The sequence below is a fragment of the Rhinichthys klamathensis genome, unplaced genomic scaffold, assembly GCF_029890125.1.
Source record: "Rhinichthys klamathensis goyatoka isolate OS25496 unplaced genomic scaffold, OSU_Roscu_1.1 h1tg000059l_1, whole genome shotgun sequence".
NCBI lineage: Eukaryota > Metazoa > Chordata > Actinopteri > Cypriniformes > Leuciscidae > Rhinichthys > Rhinichthys klamathensis.
The window spans coordinates 178,117-202,266 of record NW_026606604.1 but is presented as its reverse complement, the minus strand read 5'-3'; the positions used below and the strand labels follow the sequence as shown (position 1 = coordinate 202,266).

Sequence of the window (24,150 nt, the reverse complement as noted above, 5' to 3'; positions counted from 1 at the left end):
GGGGACACTTGTGTAATTGCCATCTTCTTACTTTTACTACTCATTTCACCAATTCAGTGCATTTTCAAACTACTGATTTAAATGCATTGAGTTTTCATCATCTTTTTCTTTAAGCGCTGAAGATTAATGGCTGACACGTTAAGTTAATTGACATGAATGACTCAGTGTGGCGAATCCACTTGTAATAGATGGGAATGGTAGAATGTTAGGGATTAGAACTTCCCCACTGAATCTAAATTATTCAAGATGATTCATGCAAAAACATATCTGACATGTTTTTTAGAATTGAAAATTCTCATTAACAGCCTTAGAGAACCAATATATTAAAACCCCCATTTTTTGTTCAAACGAGAATTATCATGATCGTAAAGACATCTTGTGCTGGTAAGTTTCTTAGTGTTTTTCAGCATTTAATCATCATCTCTCAGGAGCCAATGGTGAGTCCCGATTGCTTCCCTTTAGTAACAGATAATTAGTCATAATTAGGTGATGTTACAGCAAGGTTGTTGCCATGGTAATCAAGTTCGCAGTTGTCAAGAGAATGATGCAACTTTTGAGATGTTCTCCAATTAAGCATGAGGAATCCAGTGAAAATATGTTTGCTTTTGTTTGTTTTCCACTTATTTCCTAATAGACCCAGGTAGAGTTAGTCAAACGCTGCTGTTTACAGTAAAATTGTTAATCATTATAATGATACTGTCAGGAAATGGATATTAAATCTCTAGCGTTAGGAACGCTAATGCTCCGATGTGTTTGTGGTGTGGCGTGGTTTAAAATCGGGTTCCTTACACATTTGTTTTCCTTTTAATCGCTAGTGCCGTTATACCCTCTAAGCAAAACTAATAGGTATTCGGAGCTTTGCTGCATGTTCAATTACAACCGAAATTGACAGGACGACTGAAAATTGCCAGTGATTTTCCACTCATGAAATGTAAGCCTATAAGAACAACACTGACAAGTCATGTAGCTGACAGTTTGATGAATCACACCGATCACAGACCTGTTCCATTGTGTTAATGGGATAATTCGGAAAAAAACTTCAGATTGTCATGCACGGTGGTGTTCGCTTTGCTCCTTATATGCATTCAGCTGTGGCTCTTTCTGTGGCTGCAGCCAAAGTCTGATACCTTCAAGGCATGTGAACTCAGAAGACTGAAAGAACTGCCAATTGCCTCCCTTCTTTCCTCTCACACTAGTATTCTATCATATATTGATCCCGCTTGTTTAAGTGAATCTGTTTTCTTTGAAATTTATGAAGCCCTCTAGCGCTTATGAATTTGAGTTGACTCTGTGCTTTGGTCTTTAATATTTGCCCCGCCGAGGTAATTTGAGAGCCTTTTCAATCCAGGCGGAAGGCAATTTAGCAAGCTCATAAACTGGGACAATATAACATTATAATCATAGTAAGGTATAGTGTTTGCCCTATGATTCCCTTGGGGGATCTCCATTATGGCAGTGTATTCCTATTCAATATTGAACTTTCAGCTCCACCAAGAAAGTTAAGGTGAATGGACATTTGGGTTTATTACTTGCTATTGATTACCACAGTGAAATGGCAGAGAATTGCACCACACATCCCCTGCATCTTGTATGTTCTTCTATCAAATATTTGGGCTATTTCGCTTTCATTATGCTTTTATTATGTATTATGCTTTCAGATTTTAGCAAGAATATAGAACTCTCAGCTCATATTTGATCATATTTCAGAATTCTAATGATACATCCCCCAAAAAATCAGCAAAATCATGTTTCTTGAACACCAAATCAGCATATCATGTTATATTGAAGACTAAAAAATTCAACTTAGCATCACAGGAATAAATTACATTTTAAAATATATTAAATATATATTTTAAATTGTAAAAATGTTTCACAATATTACTGTTTTACTGTTTTTTGAGCAAATAAATGCAGCTTTGGTGAGCATAAGAAACTTTCAAAAACATGAAAAACAAAATCATACGGACCCTTTATTGTCAAAAGAAAGACTCAAATGTCATTGTTGATGTTATATGTATTTTATATGTATGAAAAGTTTTTGCATCTTAAGCATTTACCAAACTTGAGAGCAAAAATATTAAATGTAAACATGCTTTTTTCTTATGCCACCTTTTACCTTTTTTGTGTTTTCTTCAGATATGGATGTTCACAACCTTTTGTCTGCTCTTTCATTCCCTTTTCAATGTTAGAGAACTGCATGTTTTAGTGCATAATAGAGGCTTTTATTCATCAGTGAGCATCCATGAAAGTCAACTTTAATTAGTTTCATAGCAGAAAAAGAAATCAAGTGGCTAAAGTAAAAGAAGAAATGTATCAATAGAAAACCTTGTGCATCATCATCACGGTGTGTATATACGGCAGAATGGATATGATGCAGCCATTCCTTACGATGTGTATGGAGGACGTGATGTTAATTTCCTGTATACTCTCATGCTCTGTGTGAATTCCAAGTTAGTGAGTGATATTGATGGATGTTGTGCAATAATTCATTGATCTATCAGGGATGTTTGTTCACAGTGGGCCTCAAAAGCTGCACTGAATCGTTCCTTAACAGCTTCTTTGCTTTCAAACTACTCTTTCATGGTTGCTTTCCTTCCTCTTCAGCCAAAATGAACAGATGTCTCACGCAGCCTTTTTCAACACAGAGAGCCATTTTCTCCTTTTCCAAAACCCAGTGCGCTGTCTACAGAGGCAGCATTTTAACTAAGGCATTATAGCCGCGCTTCCGATGTGTAGGCTGTTCCAAACCTTATTTTGGCCTTCTCAGGCAGAAACACATGTACTGTAACCTTCATAGAGAAAGAAAATCCCATCATGCATTGCATCAAGCTCAATGAAAAAATACAGATCAAATATATTTAATTCAATAGTTTAGGCTAATGACAAAAAAAATTGCCCAGTATTTGTTTGTGCTGTGTATTTTCATGCTTATTTTTATGTACTTTTTATTAAAGTTAGCCACATGTAAACGTCAGACTCTATTGAAATCTCTTTCCAGATAATATTTTTTGAAAATTCAATTTAGTACAGTGCAAATTTAGTTTTTGATCAACATGTTGTTTTTATAATGATATTTTTTTCACAGTATAAATTATTCTTAATGATTTTTTAAAATTAATTAATATATGTACACTACCATTCAAAAGTTTATTTGTTTGTTTAATGTTTTATAAATAAGTCTTTTATGCTCAAGGCTAGGGTGACCGAACGTCCTCTTTTTACGTAGGCTACTGTCCGGGGCGGTTTTATAAATTCATGAAAATGTCCGGTTTTCACTGTTTTTCATGGGTCCATTAAGCATGTACTTTAAATTGACTGCGCTTGCCTTTGCACACAAAACAAATGAAACTGGCTTCGGCTGACGCCCCATCTTGTTATAATCAGCGCGTTCCTCAATTCGCCTTTGGCTAAGCCACACCCTAGAATGTAGATTGACCAATCACAGCGCAGCCAAGAACGAGCTCCCACAGTGGTCCGACACTTTTTCACAGCGCTCCATTGACTTTAACACAGGCGTCTCATATTTTTGGTCTCGGCCGGCTATTACCGTCGTAGTTTTATCAAAAATATGGTTAAACGTTGTGCCCGGGGCATTTGTAACACAGATATGCGTTTCCCAGAGAGGTTGGAGGGGGGTGTGCGTTTTTTTCCCTTCCCAAAACCGAAGTCAAATCCTGACAAGTGTCGTCTGGCACACGCTGCTAATAAATACAACGTTATACTCACGTAGTCCGTTTGCTTTGTAATAACAATTATAGAAGTGAATAGAGACCTACCCAGCTTTGCATGAACAGTGTTGCTCCTTGATATTGTTAGTCCCAGCCTCCGTCTCGATTAGTAGGATATGCGGTGGTTCATTTTTTGCGTGCGTGCGTGTTCATCTCAGCCTCATTGGTCTGTCACTGCTCGTCAATGTCAGAATATTTTAAATGACAAATCAAATCAAAGTAGGCGGACTGTATATTCATAGAATTTTAGCAGCGTTACTCGGCACTTCAGTTTACGGTCAAGTGCAAGATAAGATGTAAGTAGCTAACAGCGTTAAAAAAAAAAAGCCCAGATGTAAATTCACAGCTCATTAACAGAGAAAATTCACGTGTTTTCGTTTCGGTCGGGATCCGTGTAAAGTAGAATGCATGACCTCCAAAGCTGGCACGTACGTGTCAGTGTTAAATAAAGGTACTTAGCGACCTATAGAAACCCACATAAGGAAAGTATAGGCTACAAGAGAACATCAGGAGGATTGAAATTGTTTTTAACTGTAAATGTTTTATTTTATTTAAACCTATGGCCATGAAAAGAAATAGTGTCATGTAAAAGGTGTTAAAATATGGTCACCCTACTCAAGGCTGCATTTGATAAAAAATACAGCAAAAAAAAAATATTGTGAAATTACTATTAATTAAATTAATATTGTAAAACATAAGTTTTCTATTTTCATATATTTAAAAATGTAATTCATTCCTATGATAGCAAAGCTGAATTTTCAGCAGCCATTACTGATTTCGTGCCGGACATTTTTATTATTATTAATGTTTAAAACATTTGTACTGTTGAATCTTTTTAAAGAAACTCTGATACATTTTTGTTCAGAATTCTTTGATGAATAGGCATTTATGTAAACTAGAATCGTTTATATCAATGTAAATGTCTTTACTGTCACTTTGATTAATTTAATGCATCCCTGAAAGTAAAAATCGTTTTTTCTTCCAAAAAAAATAAAATAATACTCACCCGAAACTTTTGAATGTTAGTGTAGCTGTCTTTATATTTTAGGAAAGGGGTCTGTCATACAGAGATTGTCATCATCGGGGGTGATTGCCATTAAAATTTCTTGAAAACTTCCGAATCATTTGATCAGGATTCCATGATGGTCAGGGTGCATAGGCGTTGGTATTGGAACACAGCTATTCTCTTTAGCTCATCCATAATTTACAGTAAGATCAGATAGAGGGTATCTTATGTCCATGACTTTGCCCATTTTTAATAATGTCTGTGTGAGATCTGTTATCTTAGCTGTTCTCACTCTGATAGTGTCTGTTACAGTGCCCTCTGTTTTATAGCTTGTGTCTAGTTAAACACTCCAGGCCATCTTTTTGCCAAGATGAGAAAAAACAAAACAAAGCTCAAAGCTTTGTTTGACCCATGAACTTGGCTTAACCATGTCCATTTTCCAGAGGAAAAACAGGAGGTTTGTCTATTTCAGAGCCAGTGCCTTGGTCAAATTTTATCATTCGGTTTCAGAAATAAACTGAGTTCTCTCTCTAGTTTTCCTGTCCCCTTCAGGGTAGTGATAGCTTCAAAAATCAATGTGATATGTCTGTGGAGGTGACTGTGAGCAGAGAATATCAGATTTATCCCTCAGGCTTGTTCTTGACGTAGCTCCACACAGTCTTTGACTTATACGCATTACTTTTCACTCATTTTATGTCTATCCATCAGTTATTTAATAGTAACTTTTTTCTTTTCCATTTTATGTGAATTGATAAAGTTGAAAATTGTCTATATGGTGCGTTATTATATAGTGTGAGGTAAATATTTAAGTAAATGATTTTATAAGTATAGGCCTATATGTATTATTTATCAGATATCTCCTTCAGTCTGTTTACAGCAGTGTAAGGAACACATCCAGTGATTATACCCCAAAAATAGCTGGCAATATTTCTGATTCTGCATGGATGAATGTGTGAAGGCCATCAGGTGGTAGTGTGTATTTTACATCACTCACGAAAGCCTCTGCAAACAGTAATGGTGAGTCTGAGCTCCGTTCCCTGGAGCCCACAGGCTGTGCCTCAAGAAATGGACCATACAACAGGTCAAAGTCAAGATACAAAGTAAACTAGCTTTGTGCCAGGTCAACCAAGAGGTATGAATTAAACAGGATGTGGTCTTAAACAGTGCTTAGGCAAATATCAGTAGGTTTTCACTCAAAATAGCTGATGCGTTGTCAAAAACAGATAATATGTATGCCCTCTTGCTGGTAAGGTTATTTTATTGCATCAATAAAGGTCTTTTTTGAAGTCAATAACAATCTAATTATGAAACTTATTTTAGACATCTTATTATAATTTTTAATTGCACACACTGCCGTCCACAGTTTTTTTTTTTTTTAAGAAATGAATACTTTTATTCAGCAAGGATGCAGTAAATTGATTAAAAGTGACAGTAATTTATAATGTTACAAAAGATTTATATTTCAAATATATTCAGTTCTTTTGAACTTTCTATTCATCATAGAATCCTGAAAAATATGTATCATGGTTTCCACAAAAATAGTAAGCAGTGCAACTGTTTTCAAGATACAGTAGATAGAAATGTTTCTTGAGCACTAAGTCCGCATATTAGAATGATTTCTGAAGGGTCATGCACTGAAGACTGGAGTAATGATGCTGAAAATTCAGCTTTGCCATCACAGTGTAATACATTATAATATACAAAAATATCAGTTGTTACTTGTAAATTTACTTTGTAATGATATTTCACAATTTTACTGTTTTTTTACAGGGTCTTAGTCTTAGTTTGATGAGTATCAGTGACTGCTTTCAAATACATTATTTGAAAAAAAAAATCATTCAGATGGCAAACGTTTGAACGGTAGTGTATTTTTGTCACAAAGCATTTTGAAAGGTTCAGAGTCCAGTCACCTGGTTTATATAAAACATCAAAACCAAACAGCGGCATCACTTTTGTGTGAAAACTGTCTTATTAACCACCCATAAAGCAATTTAACCAGGTCCAAATGTGAGACATTTTCGCTGTGTCATTATTTTCAGTGCAAACAGGCCTCCAATTTTATGTCATTTCAGCTCAATATAATGTGCCTTATTCACAAGGCTCATTGTGCTTTTTGCCATTACCTGATTTGCATAAGTCCGTCAGTGAATCAGGCACTAAAGCTACTCCTGCAAAATTCCTGCACAATTCATTCTCAAATTTCCTCCAAAAGTTTTGCCTGTCACATAACCAAGACCTCCCTCGGATAAATCATTAATATTCTTCAGTGGGATGGACAGAGGAGGCCTGATACATATTTCAGCGCTTCTCTCTCTTTTTATGTTTAAAAAAAGGGGCTTTTAAAACAATTTCAGACACTCCGGTATCAAAAAACATATTCACGGAAAAGCAGAAGCTTGAAGTTCTTGCTCTCCCAAGAGCTCTCTTTCCTGGCAAAGCCTAACATTAATCATGGATTGGTGTCTGTGAACCTCTGAGTAGTGAGGAAGCGCAAACTTTCCCAGCAATCCTTTTTGATGACATTATTGCATCTGGGGCTTCTTGGCTTGAGCCTTTTGCATCCTTATCCAGACCCACATACTCAAATATCAGACTTACCATGATGACAAATAGAGCTGGAGGCTGTGCATCGCTGTAATTGCATCCCTACCTTTGAACCTCATATGAAGATGCACCTGCTTCTTAAAGGGTGCTGAGTCCTTCAAATGTCATTCACACTTTAATGGTTTTGTGCGACAGGAACCCACGGGACATATATCAGAATCTGTTTGGGTGGTGTTGTCTGTGAGCATCTCTTATTCTGTCAATGGAGTTCATTATAAGAGAGAGACTAAACGTGTGTGATCCTGATGAGCTGAAGGTCATCATGGGAAAGTTGATTAAGCAGATAGAAAAGTAATGACTGTAGGTTGATCCGTCAGAGTTCAAGGGACCCACTTTGTGTTAACAGAGGGTTTCCTCCTGTCTTAATTAATCCGTGACGATGGGTAAAGACCACAGGGTCTTTCACAGGGACATGCAGTGATGCTGCCCTTTCACACCAATGTACAGTAGTGTAATTAGGTAAATTGCAAAAGGCCGATCGCAGTGATACTGAAGGTCTACATCAATCCACCTTTCTGACCTAATTAGAGCACATTTGAGTGTAGTATGGTTACACTGAGAGATTTTTTGTAAAACATTGTTTTTTAGTTGTTGTTACCGGTAATTTTTATGGATGGCATTCGTGGACATTGTGAGTAGAAATTGATATCGCAATTTTTTTCATTAAATGATTAAAAAAAATTTTTTAGGAAACTGTTTTTTTTTTTTTTTCATTTTACATTTTTTTAAAATTTGATACATTTTTATAAAGTTATGAACACTGCAATAAATATAATTTATTTATTAATAAATAACTTTAAAATGCTATTTTATCTGTTAGCGACTAAGTTTAACATAATTCTTTTTTAGTAACAAACTGGTGTAAAATAACTTGTTTTAATTAATTTACCCAAAAATATGCGTAACACAGATGCATATCATGTAAAATAAATAATTGAAAAAAATTATTTCATACACAATATCCAGTGATAGTTTTAATTACTGCATGAATGATAGAGAAGGCTCACAGCATTAAGGGTCCTCTCATTACTAAACTGTTCAATCAGAACGTTTATTATTCAAATTACACAAACTCTTGTGTTGGTGATCGGAGAGATTGTTATGCGTCATTAATTACCAGGAGTATTTTATGCTTTTTCCCTATAGAAAACTGGGTAACACTTTATTTTACAGTGTCTTTGTTACACATAACACTAACTACTATAATAATAACTATAAATTATGCATAATTGCATTCAACTAACCCTAAACCGAACTTAATCCTAACCCTAACCCTATAGTAAGTATGTTAATATTACTCAGTACTTAAATGTATAATTACACTGTGACAAGGACATACCGAAAACTGTTAAGAAAACACTTAATATGCAACGTTACGCATTGCGTTCATATTCTAGATTCATCTTCTCGCCTGTGGAGCTAAAGTATCACACAGTTCCATGTTTGGATTGCTTTTAACCTTTTTGGTGACTATATATAATTACACAATATAAACCCTTGTTTAATCCAAATATTGCTCAATTATTCCTGAGGTAATTCCACTGAGTGATCGCTTACCTGTTTGACAGAGGCAGAACAGTCCACAACCAGTGAGTAATAGTACTGGTGCAAGTTTCACGACCCTTCAATTCTTTGTTTCAAGACGGAATTCCCTGAAAATAGTTATAAATATTAAATAGTTATAAGTTTATGAGTCTTGAATGATTCAAAAGAATCAGTTCAAATCAGTCATTTGTTTGTGAATCGGGCGACCCTATTGTGCTATGGATTTGCTTTTTTTATGGTTAGCGGTATATTGTTTTAATATGCATCCCCAATCTTTAACTGCAATTCCCTGTTGAAAAAAAAGCTTTTAGACTAGTTTTGGGCTAGTTTTAATTTGGCAATGCTAGTCTGTTACTGGCACAAGTTTAACCAGCTACTTAAAGCATACCTTATGCTGGTTACCCACTTGTTTTACTGGTTATATAAGAGCTAAACCATTTTAACTATGCTGTATTTTTCTTCAGGGCATCCCGATATAATCAGCTCACACCAACACCATATTCTCATCAGCTTTGTGCACCCAACTCTCAGACGTCACTGACACTCATTTGATGTGGTGTTGTCATTTTACGGCACTTAACATAATTTATCATGTACACAAAAGCCATCTGTTTGTCCAACTGTCCCACAGAGCCACTCGTGACAGGCATGTCCAGCTGTCTGCTACACCGTCCACTTCATACACCTACGCAAGCACAAAATGTACAGAGTTTGAGAGAAACTGATGTACGACATCCGAGTAAATGGCAGAAAGCGCTCTCCCTTTATATCACCAGCAACTTCTGAGAGACAAATTTATCAGAGGTAATGGCGTGTAAGGTACTTTGGCCTTGTTCGTACCAAGTGGACTGTGCCCGAGAGTCAGAGCGCTCAGAAAGGAGAGAACAGTTGTTCAGTGTTTTGTGGTGTGTGACAGATAGAGGTAAACTGGCCACTGGGGACCTCCAATGAGGTAATGTCTTTCCAGCAGTGCATGATTAATGGTGGCAAAGAATTCATTCCTCTAAGCTAGCATCAACCTGGTTATTATGTTCTGATGACTTTTGCCCTTCACGATGGCATCAGAGTAAATAACACCACTATGATTTATCAATCAGAGCTGTCAAATCAGCAGCTGCTGTGGGTTTGTTAACCTGAACCCCCCGTCGCCTTGAATCCGCCCTCAATGGAGACTCTGAGGCTTGTTATTTTATTCTCATTAGCCTATTGAGTTCAGCATTCGGATTCCAGAAGTAAAAATTCCATTCACTGTATATATTTGGGTCAATGTTGTTACACTCTTTTTGTATTATTCAAAATGCAATTCATACACACAATGACCTGAATACAACGTGGCAAAAATGAGCATGTTCATTTTAATTTATTTATTATGTTTTTGGTGGACAAAAAGTCAAGTGGACATAATGTCAATGTAATACAACTGTCCTGATATCATATTGAAGAAAAAAGATCTTTATTAAAAAACTTTAGAAAAGAGACATAATGAAGTAGTTTTGTATTATCTTTTATTATTATTATTTCATATAATATATATACTTCCGTTTAAAAGTTAGGCGGTTTTACTCGATACGATTTGTTCAATGTTTTTAAAAGAAGTCTCTTGTGCTCACCAAGGCTGCATTGGTTTGATAAAAAATACAGTAAAACTGTAAAACTCTGGCATGACCAATGTACCAGAAAAAAATCAAACAGGAAATTATATCATGGAGAAAAACGTCTCAGGTTACGACTGTAACCGTAGTTCCCTGAGAAAGGGAACGAGACGATGCGTCACTTGACGCCTTGGGAACGCCCCCAGCGTGCATGCGTCTGAGCATCAATGTCAACTAGTCCAATGGAAAGAATGAGCGTCACGGGCGGGTGACGTCATGACCAGGAAGGGATAAAGGCTCACCCGGTGAAACGCGGCATTAGCTTCAAAAAGTCGAAGCAAGCCGATCACAGGGAAGCAGGAAGTATGGCAGGGTGACGCATCGTCTCGTTCCCTTTCTCAGGGAACTACGGTTACAGTCGTAACCTGAGACGTTCCCTTTCGAGGGAACTCTCGATGCGTCACTTGACGCCTTGGGAACGAGAATACCCAAAACGCCAGAATTCCAAGTACCTGAGTGTCAGTCTGTTGAAACTAAGCACTAAGCACCTGAGAACCTGGGGCAGCATCCAGGTCTAAGCTGTAAAACCTAACGAATGTGAGCGGTGAGGACCAGCCTGCCGCATCACAAACGTCTTGAAGAGAAACTCCAAATAGTAAGGCTTTAGAGGCCGCCATACCCCTCGTAGAATGAGCTCTGACCGCCAAAGGACACGGCAGGTCAGAGTACTCGTATGCAAGTGAAATAGCCTCAACTATCCACTTACTAACCGTCTGTTTAGAAGCAGGAAGACCCTTCTTAGGTGATCCAAAGCAAATAAATAACTGGTCGGACTTCCTCATTGACGATGTCCGATGAACATAAGTATCCAGTGCTCGCACTGGACACAAGGTCCGCAGATGTAAAAGGAGGAGGACAGAAAGCCTGCAGCACAATAGGCCTCGGAGTCAAGGTCGGCACCTTAGGGACGTATCCCTGTTTTGGATATAAGAATGCCTTGACCATCCCCGGTGCAAACTCAAGGCAAGTGGGGGAAACCGAAAGGGCCTGAAGGTCTCCAACTCTCTTAAGGGACGAAATAGCTAGCAGAAAGATAGTCTTAAAGGTAAGAAACTTCTCTGAAACCGAATCTAAGGGCTCGAATGGAGCCCTAGACAGGCCTTCTAGTACTAAAGCAAGATCCCAAGCTGGCACCCTAGTGCGAGTTGCAGGCCTTAGCCTCAAAGTGCCACGAAGGAAACGTGTAATCAGGGGGTCTCGACCCAACGATGTACCCCCCACCAGGGCGTGGTAAGCCGCAATGGCCGCCACGTAGACCTTGAGCGTGGAAGGACATAGACCTGACGTAAAGCGCTCCTGCAGGAACTCGAGTACTGTGTTCACAGAACAGTTAACTGGATCCCACTGATGTCGGTGACACCATACAGAAAAAACTCTCCATTTAAGCGCATATAGTTTCCTAGTAGCTGGAGCTCTGGAGCTTAGAATGGTCTCAGCAGCCTCAGCTGAGAGACCACTCTCTATGAGTTGGGCCACCTCAGAGGCCAAACCCACAGGTTCCAAATTTCTGGTCGAGGGTGAAATATTGTGCCCCCGGCCTGAGACAGAAGGTCTCTCCTGATCGGGATCTCCAAGGGAGGACCGTCTAAGAGATGGATCAGGTCCGCAAACCAGATCCGACTCGGCCAGCGTGGTGCTACTAGCAGTAGGCTTATTCCGTACTGGCGGACTCGTTCCAGAACTCCTGGGAGCAAAGCAACAGGGGGAAATGCGTACAGACGTAGCCTCGGCCACGTCTGCACCATAGCATCCAGCCCCAGGGGGGCTGGGTGAGTAAGGGAGAACCAAAGTGGACAGTGCGTCGTATGCTGAGACGCAAACAGATCCACCTCTGCTTGGCCGTAAAACTCCCAAATTTTCTCCACCGCCTCGGGGTGGAGTCTCCAGTCCCCTGGCCTCAGCTCCTGCCTCGACAGGATGTCTGCCCCAATATTCTGGTCCCCAGGAATATACACTGCCCTCAGGGAGAGTACCTTCCCCAGAGACCACAGGAGGATCTGGTGCGCCAGCTTGCAAAGCGGACGCGACCGCAGACCCCCCTGACGGTTCAGATAAGAGACCACCGATGTGTTGTCTGTACGGACGAGCACATGATGGCCCCTCAGGTCTGGGAGGAATTGCTTCAACGCATTGAAGACGGCCATCATCTCCAGGCAATTTATGTGCCAAGAAAGATGATGACTCCTCCACCGACCCTGAACCGAGCGGCCTTCCATTACCGCTCCCCAGCCGGTGAGGGAAGCATCTGTCGAGATCGTAACTCGATGGCAGAGAGCTCCCAACACCGGACCCTGGTTTAAAGAACCAGTGTTTTCTCCATATAACCAAGGCACGAAGGCATCGCCGCGTGATCTTGATCATACGAAGTGGGTTTCCCCTCGGGGAGAACCCTCTGGTCCTGAGCCACCACTGCAAAGGTCTCATGTACAGCAGGCCAAAAGGAATCACGTTGGACGCTGCCGCCAAAAGACCCAACAGTCTCTCGAACTGTTTTACAGTGCGTGACTGGCCTAGCTTTAGCTCTTTGGTGGCTGTCAGGATAGCAGCTACACGAACGGGCGATAGAGTGGCCCGCATCGTCACTGAATCCCATACCACACCAAGGAAAGTGGTTCTCTGTACTGGAGAAAGCACACTTTTCTTGGCATTGAGCCTCAACCCCAACATCTGCATATGAGCGAGAACGACACCTCGGTGCCGAACCGCCAACTGCTCTGATTCCGCTAGAATCAGCCAGTCGTCGATGTAGTTCAGAATACGTATGCCCTGAAGCCTGAGAGGGGCTAGAGCTGCATCCACGCATTTCGTGAACGTGCGGGGTGATAAAGCTAGACCGAAAGGAAGAACCCGATATTGGTATTCTTTGCCCCCGAAAGAAAACCTTAGGAACTTCCTGTGCTGAGGGAGGATGGAGACATGGAAGTAAGCGTCCTTCAGATCTATCGTGACAAACCAGTCCTCGGATCTGATTTGAGTCACGATCTGCTTGAGTGTCAGCATCTTGAACTTGAGTTTCTGTACTGAACGATTTAACAGACGAAGATCTAAAATGGGACGCAACCCTCCATCCTTTTTTGGAACAATGAAATAACGGCTGTAAAAACCCGACTCTCTGTCGGGTGAGTACACCTGTTCTATAGCTTCCTTTGCTAACAGGGCCTTTACCTCTTGCTCCATTACCAGAGCCTGCTCGGGATGCACCACTGTGGGCAGCACCCCGTTGTAACGAGGAGGACGAGAACCAAACTGGATTCTGTATCCTTTCTCTACAATCTGCAGGACCCAACGAGAAATATTCGGCAGAAGCTTCCACGCTGCCAGAAAATTTACTAAGGGAACCAGCCTCTCGACACTCTCTTTCTGATGCACACGATATGATGAGCTCGACGGCTGGGGCTGCTCACGCCCAGCAGCCCCAGGGGGCTGGACCCGGCGAGGGATAAACTTTTTAAAAACGTCAGCTTGTTTCTTTGACTCCTGAAATCTCTCGACGACCGCGTGGACTGCGTCGCCGAAGAGACCAGAAGGTTCAAGCGGAGCATCTAATAAAAAAGCTCGATCTTTTTCTTTAATTTCAGACAGATTTAACCATAAATGTCTCTCAGTAGCTACCAAGGCTGCCATAGACCGCCCAATTGCTCTGGCGGTCTCCTTAGTAGCCCTGAGAGAAAGATCGGTAGCCCGACGAAGTTCACGAATATCGTCATGACTGACTCCCTCACTACTATCCAGATCCCCCAGCAGGTCAGCTTGATAAGCCTGGAGCACTGCCATAGTATGCAGACATGCTCCAGCTTGACCTGCTGCCGTATAAGCTTTACCCACTAACACCGAAGTGGCTTTGAGCGGTCTAGTGGGCAAAGCCGAGGCTTTCAGAGACGATGCGGGACCAGGGGAAAGATAACTGGCTAAATTCTCTTCCGCCTGGGGCATCGCCTCATAACCATACTCTTTCAGCCCTCTTATTCTCGAATAAGTGTTAACTTGAGGGCTGAAAAGACGTGATGAGTAAGGTTTATTCCACGATTTAGATATTTCATTGTGCAAATCGGGAAAAAATGGAAGCCCTCGTGGTGGAGATAATGTGGTGGAAGATAAAAAGCGCTCATCTAATTTGCTTTTAGGACGAGCGCCCTTCTTCTCAGATGGCCATTCAATATTTAATTTCTCTACAGCCCGCGACATAACATCCACCAGCTCATCATATGCTGGGGAAATAAATTGTGAATCTCTTTCCCCCATGTGTGTGCTTTCACTCTCCAAACTCATCGCATCAACCTCCTCGGAGGAAGAGCAATAAAGTAATGGAGGGCTCTCTCCCCGGGCGGAAGAAACCGCAGAGGGTGCTTCCGACACCGGGGGGAGAGCGTTGGATCTCTCGGGTAAGGAAGGAGAAAGAGCCCTTGGACCCGTCTCCAACCCCTCCGAAAGTTCCTTTTGCGATCCCCAGGAATGCAATCTCCGCGCTGCCTCAGCAGACGCGGGTCCTGATCCCTGCGGATCGCGAGCCTGCCCACTCTCTTTATCAAAGAGTGACAGGCGAGAGCGGAGCATGCGAAGCGGTAACATCTCACAATGCTGGCACTCAGCCCCCTCGAAGGCTGAGACCGCATGCTCCACTCCCAAACAAACGACACAAAGCTCGTGTGTGTCCCCACCCGTTAAATAACGCGGGCAGGGAGAAGCACACTGTTTGTACACTTGTTTAGTTTCCATCCTTTTCCGCAACAGACAACAGTAAATAGACAGAGACAAAATGACACAGATCGCTTTTGCTGAGACACAGAAGCTAATGCCGCGTTTCACCGGGTGAGCCTTTATCCCTTCCTGGTCATGACGTCACCCGCCCGTGACGCTCATTCTTTCCATTGGACTAGTTGACATTGATGCTCAGACGCATGCACGCTGGGGGCGTTCCCAAGGCGTCAAGTGACGCATCTAGAGTTCCCTCGAAAGGGAACTCTCATAACTGGGTTAATAAGTCGCTTAAAATATCAGATAATTGACATTATCTGTCAATATAATTATCTGACATAATTGATAAAGGATAATTCGGTTAAAAAACATATTAAGATGTTTGCAATCAAGGTGTGTGGAAATGATGTATTTTTACTTGACAAAGTCAACAGTGAAAAGGTTGCAACATTGTTTTGGATGTTAATTTATAGTTGTTCATCTTTTCTTACAGGTTCTGGACTAAATGATGGAGAATGGCATGATGTTCGTTTCCTGGCCAAAGAGAACTTTGCTTTGCTGACCATTGATGGGGATGAAGCATCGGCTGTGAGAACCAACTCGCCTGTCCAGATCACAACGGGAAGCACGTACCACTTTGGAGGCAAGTTCAGAAATTTACAGACAACAAAACTGAGAATACCAAAGTACCATAAAAATAGATCTTCAGATCTTCTCACTCTCCCTGGTGTATTGGACACTGACACTGATTTACAAAGGCCTTTGAATTTGTTTCTGCTGAGAGACCAGCACTAGAAAGGATTTTGAGAACTTGTTTCACTATGCATGCATAAAGACGACCCTTTAAATAAATCAGGATGGACATATATCCTGATATGCTTTTATGTTTAATCTTGTTTAATTGGAAAACGAAAGAACATTAACATAGGGATGGTCTGCATAAAAGAAGAAATAATTGGCTGCCCAGATTAGTGTGAACATCTTCCATTGGCTTTAAACTCTCAGAGTGTTAAGGCAAAATGTCAGTACAGTTTTGATGTAAGAATGAATAAAAAATTCATCGCACATATCACTTATTTAAAATTCACTTCAAGTCATAACTGCATCTTCTAGGAAAAGCATTGGGCCTCACAATGCAACTGAGATAAATGTCAAATGCGAGCCATAGCTTGTCCATCTAAACTTGTTGGCAAAGCCATTAAAAAGTTTGCTAGAGTTATCGCTGCCATCTTGCGTTGGGTAGTCAGAAGAAGAAAGTCAGAAAATCAAGTTTTCATGATTTCTCTCGGTCCAAAGATGTCAGATAAAGGAATCTAATATACAAAGTACAATCAAGTCATTATATTTATATAGCATTTTATACAATACATTGCTTTAAAGCAAGCATCTTTACAGTATTAAACATGAAAAAAAAACAGTGTTAGTGACTCTTTCAATTAAAATTACAAGTTTAGTTTATACTATAAAGTGGCTCTCCAGTGTGTTCATGTTTTTACTCACATCTGACCTCGACAGACTGAACAGAAGAAATTAATCGAGAGATTTCCACATCAAAGAAGGCGGAGCCTCAGAGCACACCTACCTGTTACATAATCGCCATGGACCATTGGTAGTTTAAAAGTGTTTACCATCTGAAAAGTCCAGAAATTTAGCTTTGGCAAGCTGTTTTGAACTCCCAAAACGACACTAAATAAACTTCGTTTTGGCCTGATTTTGTTCGAAAGGACGTCACACCAAATCGTTCTTCGATTTCACTTTGATGGAGTGGGAGGGTGCTGTGACCTTCAATCTTCATCTTTTGCCATAAGGGCTTTTTAAATTTTTGATCAAAAGTTGCATGTGCCACCACACACACATTAATTTCTCCCCTCTGATGGACACTAACCCACCCCGGTGCCCTCTTCAGCCAGCCATCTGTCCGATCGGACCATTGGCAGGAAGTCAGAGATAAGAACATGTACAGCGGCTCAGAGAGGCAAGTATGCAAAGGAAAACCGGCAGCTGAGATAGACGGCAATGTCTGGCGGTATCAACCTGCCTGTCTGTAGAGGCTGAGGGATTGCATGGCTGATAGCTTTATCAGACTCACACATCTTCAAAAACAGCTAAAAGAAGTAAGAACTGCAGTCCCTCCGCTCTGGGTCTGGCACGGCGCGGCAGCACATTTACACATGACAGCTTCTAAAATGAGATCAAAAAGCTTCAATTCTCCTCCCTTCATTCCTGTTGGTTCACCTGAACACCAACTATAATTATCAATCATGCTTCTCCATCCATCACTATTATTTTATAGAGAGATGTGTCTGCACTGTCTGATTTGTTTACTGCTGATTGGATCTTTTTTGAGCTTAGAAAGATTGTCCATATGGCAGGATATGAATATGCCAAAGAAAGTTAACATTGGGAATGACTGTAAAACACAGATTGAAACCTGTAAGAGGAATCAACTTAAGCACATTTAGTTCCTCGTATTTGGGATGAACAGTTTTCTCTGATCGAAGCTTTGTTGATCCAAATCTGTCTGTTACAGGACAGATCATGGTCTAAGCCAGGGGGTTTTGACATTATTGATAATCCTTTGGATTTAATACTTTGTAAAATATTCCTTCCTTCCTTCATTTCTTCCTACTTTCCTTCCAAACGTACTTCCTTTCAATCTTCCTCCAAACACCCAACCTTCCTTCCTTCCAACCTTCCAAAATTAAGTGATTGGTTTTTATATTGTCACTATACTAAAGCCAAAGCAAATTCTTAATATATTATCTTTTCTATATACTTTGTATTACATTTTATTATATTATTCTTGTATTATAATTAGTTCTGCCCACTACCAGAGTAATAGTAGATGTGTAAACCTAACATTAAAATAGGAAAGGGGAAAAAAAAAACATGTCTCACTGCATTTTCATTTTAGGGTGTGTTTACACTTGGATCTGTTGGTCCGGACCAAAAAAGAAAATGATACATTTAGTCCTGGTTCGCTTAGCGTTCACACTGTCATATTAAACACGAATCTAAAGATACAAAACAAAAACAAAAAACTGCTTTTATGACGCATATTTTGTGATGGAATTGACCTGATACCCAAAACAATGCTGCATGCTGGGCTATAGCCGGTCATTGTACTGTATGTGCATGCATATAATGATTTTTTTTTTTCAGCTGAGATCTCACAAAGAGATTGTTATATGTGTAAAGGAGTCAAAACTGCGGCAGGAGTCCCTCCGTCACACACACAAATGAAGATCTGCTGCAAAAATACATGATTCCAATGCCTGTACCGAACAGCCCAGTCTCATCCCAAGACGTCATCTGTCTGACGCTTTTGACCATACGTCAACATCCGACGTTTTAGGGTACCCTTTAACGTCAGTTAGATGACGCTATCTAATCCTAACCCTACCCCAGACCTAAACCTACCCGCGTCATCTAACCGACGCTAAAGGTAAAGCGTCAGTTAGATGACGCCCTAGGATCGTCATCTAACTGACGTTAAAGGGTACCCTAAAACGTCGGATGTTGACGTATGGTCAAAAGCGTCAGATAGATGACGTCTTGGGATGAGACTGTGTTATACCAAACGTTAATGGGCAACATCGCGACTATGATGAGAAAAATCCGGTATATGTCCTTGAGCATTTTGTCCTTTTTTAGGGTCGCATCTTGTGACATCGGATCTTGTTTTTGGTTCATTTAGATATCTTTGGTCCGTGTTGCATTCATATTTCAGTCGAACTGCACCAGAGTTGGTTTGGAATCGGACCGAGACCCATCTTTTCATCGGTCTCGGTCCACTTGATGGCCACTGGGGATATGTAAATTAAATGTAGTAAACTAGTTTAGTAAATTTAATAAAAAATACTGTAGATAGGGATGCGCCGATACCTGAAACTGCACTCGTGTACTCGTACTCATTAAAATGCTCCGATACCAAATACCGAGACCATGCAGCATGTGTAAAGTACAGTGTTTTTTTTTGTGTTTAGGAACACTCTACACTGTAGCGGCTCTAAATGTGCGTTGTGAAATACGAAAGACCAATAGAATGAACAGTGAACAGAAAAGAACAGTAACATGTTCATACAATCATTTTTACAGGCATAATTAAAGGATTAGTTCACCTCAAATGAAAATATCCTGATAATTTACTCACCCTAATGCCATCCAAGATGTTCATGTCTTTCTTTCTTCGGTGGAAAAGAAATTAAGTTTTTTGAGGAAAATATTTCAGGATTTTTCTCCACACAATGGACTTCAACGGTAACCAAATTGTTGAAGTCCAAAATTAAATCAATGCAGTTTCAAAGGGCTTTGAAGTGCTTCAAAGGGCTCTGTCTTACCTAGTGAAACGATCGGTCATTTAAAAAAAAAAAAGTAAAAATGTACTACCGTTCAAAAGTTTGGGGTCAGTGAGAATTTTATTTTTATTTTTTGGAGGAAAGAAATCAATACTTTTATTTATCAAGGACAGTAAAGACATTTATAATGTTACAAAAGATTCTATTTCAAACAAATGCTGTTCTTTTGAACTTCCTATTCATCAAAAAAAAAAAAAACTGTACAACTGACAGACCAACAACTGTTTCAACATTGATAATAATAATAAATGTTTCTTGAGCATCAAATCCTCATATTATACTGATTTGTGAAGGATCATTTGACACTGAAGACACTGGTGATGCTGAAAATTCAGCTTTGATCACAGGAATAAATTACACTTTACTATATATTCACACAGAAAACAGCTGATTTACACTGGAATAATATTTAATACTATAACTGATTTTTGTTGTATTTTTAATCAAATAAGCGCAGCCATGGTTAGCAGAAGAGAATTCTTTTAAAAGTATTTAAAATCGTACCGACCCCAAACTTTTGAACGGTAGTGTATATACTTTTTAACCATTGTTCATGTGCTTGTCTGCGACGCGCCAGGCATTACGTAATCACGTTGGAAAGGTCATGCTGGACGTAGGCGGATCCTCCTTCTCCACGCTTGTAAACAATGGGGCGGTACTTCCAGCGTGACCTTTCCAACGTAGTTTACGTAATGATTACGTAAAATATGATTCATATCTTTTGGTTTCTCTACCCAATATGTGTAAAATATTGGGTAGATGTACCAAAAATGAAAGTATGGGTATCAGTGGTATTGGTGCATCCCTAGTATTAAATGTATTTAATTCATATATTTAATTAATTAATAAGCTAAAATTAACTTTTTTTCTTTCGCAGCCTCAAAAATTATAATTTTATAGTATATTTTTTCTCTCTCAAATTTGCTGTGGACCCTCAAACACCTCCTTCTGTGTTCTCTCCCTGGACCCTTATTTGAAAACCCTTGGTTTAAGAGATCTGATTTCAGCCATAACCTATTTTTGGCATGTGTACAATAGTTAATGCATTTTGCTTTTGCAGGCCATAGCACTATCCTGTAAACAAACAGACGCTGCGCTATCCATCAGTGTGTGCAGATGTTCTGCACTAATATTGAGCAATTAAATTATTAAACTAAAATCTTGTAGCTAAAAAGGGATTTCCTTTAAATGATTGGTGTGGCAAATTGGGCTTTGGCAGCTTTGTTGACTCTCAAGGTGTTTGGCCCAACAGAAATGTTGCTCCATTGCCAGCTGATGAATGGTCATTATAAAGCAAGGTTATTATTTATTCAGTTGATTATTATAAAACAAGGAGACACAAGTTAGAAGACACTTAAGCATTAAATGAGCAATTTAAATTAACAAAACAGTTTTGTTTTTTAGTTTTTCGCCAAATGTGTATAAATGTAGATCTTTACCCGCAGGTTTCTTGTTTATCTTGTGAAACCTCCAGCATGAACACAGGTAATTGAGGCTGTTTATGCATAGAAGCTAATTGTAGAGCATGGACCTGGGCACATTAAATTGAATATGGTAAAATCATCAAAGGCAGGGCTCTGATCAGACTGAGCTAGCAATGGCGAGGTCAGCTACGCACAAAAAAAAGGGCGAACAAATAAGGTTTCTAGAGGCAGCGCATGAAAAGATTTTGATTCCTGCTCATATATTCCCATTCACCTCACTCAGGCAGATGTAATGCATTTCATCAGTGTGAACACACATGCACGTGTTGGCAGACTGCAAGAGCATAACAATCTCCCTTAGGTCTGTCAGTCCTATATGCATGGAATGATGCTTGTTTATCTGTGTTGGGTTGGCTTCTCAGACGTCAGCTTAGTGCAAGAACTATGATGGCTTCTCAGCTTAAAATCATTATAAATGTATACATTAAATCTAGGAAAGGGCTTTATCTCTGTTTAGAAAACCATTTAAATGGTTCAAAAGGTTTTGTAGTATGTTCTTTATGCTGGTGATGCTCTTTATGCTATTGTTTGGCATCCCATTCAATGTGGGTAACGTTTTATCATCGCTTTCTCTTTCTCTAGCAGAATACCAGTGTACCTTGAAATAATTAGATAAATAAAATAGAAAGTTTGTATTTTGCAATGTGCAGATTGGAAAGTAAGCCCTTTGTGCCTCTACCGGAGGGTTATTACTGTTAGCAGCCGTGAGATAATGACTCTAAAGAGCAAAGACAGTCATGTGTGTTTGTGCAAGATAAACCCAGGAAACAGATATACAGCTGATTCAGATCCTCATTACAGTGATAGACAGACTGGCCCGATGCACATCGTGTTTCCATAACTACTGGATTTCCCTGCTACAGAATCTGTGTTTGTTTCAGACAAGAGTTTGGAGAGCTTTGATATGCATGCACAGAACATTATACGGCCCAAATCCAATACATGAGATACATAAATATTCTAGAGTACAGATATCCTGTGGGCTAAGGGAGGGTATGGGACCTTTTGATTTTGTCTTCCAAAAATATCATGGCACTTTTATAAACACCGGCACTATGTTGCTATGCACAACAAAAGTTTGATCCATTCTGAAAAGATCACATTTATGTTTTTACATTTTGTAAAAAATTTAAATAAAATAAAAAAGATTAATAATGTTTTTACATGAACTGTGCTTATTTTAGTATACTTATATACTAATATAGAATGTATTATTGTTTAAAATTTACATTTTTTAATTTTTTGTTTAAGTTTTAGTAAATTCATATTACATTTTTTATAATTTTTTAAAATAAATATATTAATCTTTTTGTGTGTGTGTGTGATTTCAGTATGTTAACTTAGACTTAATTTATTTAAGTTTTTAATCAAATTATTTTTAATCAAACTCATAGGGTTTGTTTTAAAGGTGCAATGTGTAAAAAATTTGAGTATCTATTACCAGAAATGCAATATGACATCCATATCTATGGTTTCAGTGGTGTATAAAGAACTTACTTAATAAACCGTAATGTTTGTATTACCTTAGAATGAGACATTTATATCTACATAACCGCGGGCACCCCCTTCTATGAAGGTCGACATATTGTGACATCATGTTTCTACCGTAGCCGACAGCGAACAAACAGCGCTACAGAGCGCGTTTCATTCATACCTTGAAAGAGAAGCCGCAGAAAGCTAGAAGCTATAGCCATAAACACCGTGAGTAGTGACTTTTCCCTTGTCAGTGGTGTATAGTTACTTTGCTATGTGGGGATAAATGTGCTGGTTACGTTCGTGAGACAGCTGATGAGTACTCTTGTCATTGACCGTAAAACAGTAACGTTACAGGAATCACCAACCCGTCAATCGCGGTCGACAAGTCGATCTTGGAAGCATTTTAAGTCGATCGCGAAGAGTTTTCAAAATCAGACAAAAAAAGCCTATTGTGTGTACTAGTAAATGGTGTGGATGCGGAGGTGCGCACGCTGTTACAATGTCATTTTTGCCACGCGCACCTTTGGGCTCATATCATGTGGACGCGTCGAGTTTAAACAATGCTTTACGCTTTAACCAGCTCAGCCACAGTAACAGCTCATATTACAGCTAAACTTTTACTACCCTGTTAGAAAAAATATATAGTTGCATAGTTTCATGTGGTTCTTCTCCCTCGCTGTATTATGGGTTTGCTATGTGGGGAGAAATGTGCTGGTTACATTTGTGAGACAATCAGCTGATTACTATTATTATATTATATATTAAGACCCTTGATCCTCACCTGACTATGGCTTTGTAAACTTTATCCATGATGTGGTTTATAATGGACTGTGGTACAGAAACAGTGACAATGTTACACACTCTTGGCTTACTCTGGCTATTCTCTGCTGTCTCAGACGACGATATGTTTGTCCCGTTTTAGCAACCGTAGCTTCTTCGAAAGGGAGTGGTGAGCAGTGGGCTGAGCCATTAGTGCAACTCACAACCGTACTGCTAGATGCGTACTGCTAGATGCAAGTTTTTCATTTAATATTTAGATTTTTATTTCAGCTTTATTTCAGTTAACAAAAGTTTTAAAGTGCCCCTATTATGGATTTTTGAAAATGACCTTGTAGTGTGTAACATAGCTCTAAGTAAATAAAAGCATCCTGCAAAGTTTTAAATCTGAAAGTGCACCATATATAAAGTTATTGTCTTTCAAAAGTAAGAGTCGACTCTGAGTCAATGAAATGAATCGTTTTTCAAACTAGTCATAAGCCATTTCGTTGAGACGTCGAGACGAAACATTAGCATATTGCCCGCCCACTTATTGCGCACGCAGACACCAGGGAAAACATGAACCTCCTCAAAAATCATCTAAAAATCAAATCATATCGAGAAGACGCTGTGCTCTACAATGTGAAGGTAAAGCCAGTTTTTTTCACTGCCCAAGGACGAGCATGTGAAGAATCAGTGGTTAAAATTCATCTTTACCACAATATCACAGCAGTATAATCCTAAACTTTTGCTGTGTTCCCTTTATTTTACTGACGACTGCTTCTCAAATCTCTGAGTTCAATGTAGGATTCGCAAACCGCTTGCTCTTGAAAGATGGTGTTCAAA

General features: G+C 39.6%; 1 protein-coding gene across 1 annotated transcript in view; it reads left to right on the top strand.

The window, feature by feature from the left end:
* The window catches only part of cntnap2a (contactin associated protein 2a), a gene marked incomplete at its 3' end in the record, with an annotated part of 380,680 nt that overhangs the window by 217,980 nt on the left and 138,550 nt on the right, over window positions 1-24,150 (top strand). Inside the window, exon 9 of the mRNA XM_056248806.1 lies at window positions 15,724-15,873. Coding sequence (XP_056104781.1) covers window positions 15,724-15,873 — 150 coding nt within the window. The remainder of the gene's footprint in view (window positions 1-15,723; window positions 15,874-24,150) is intronic.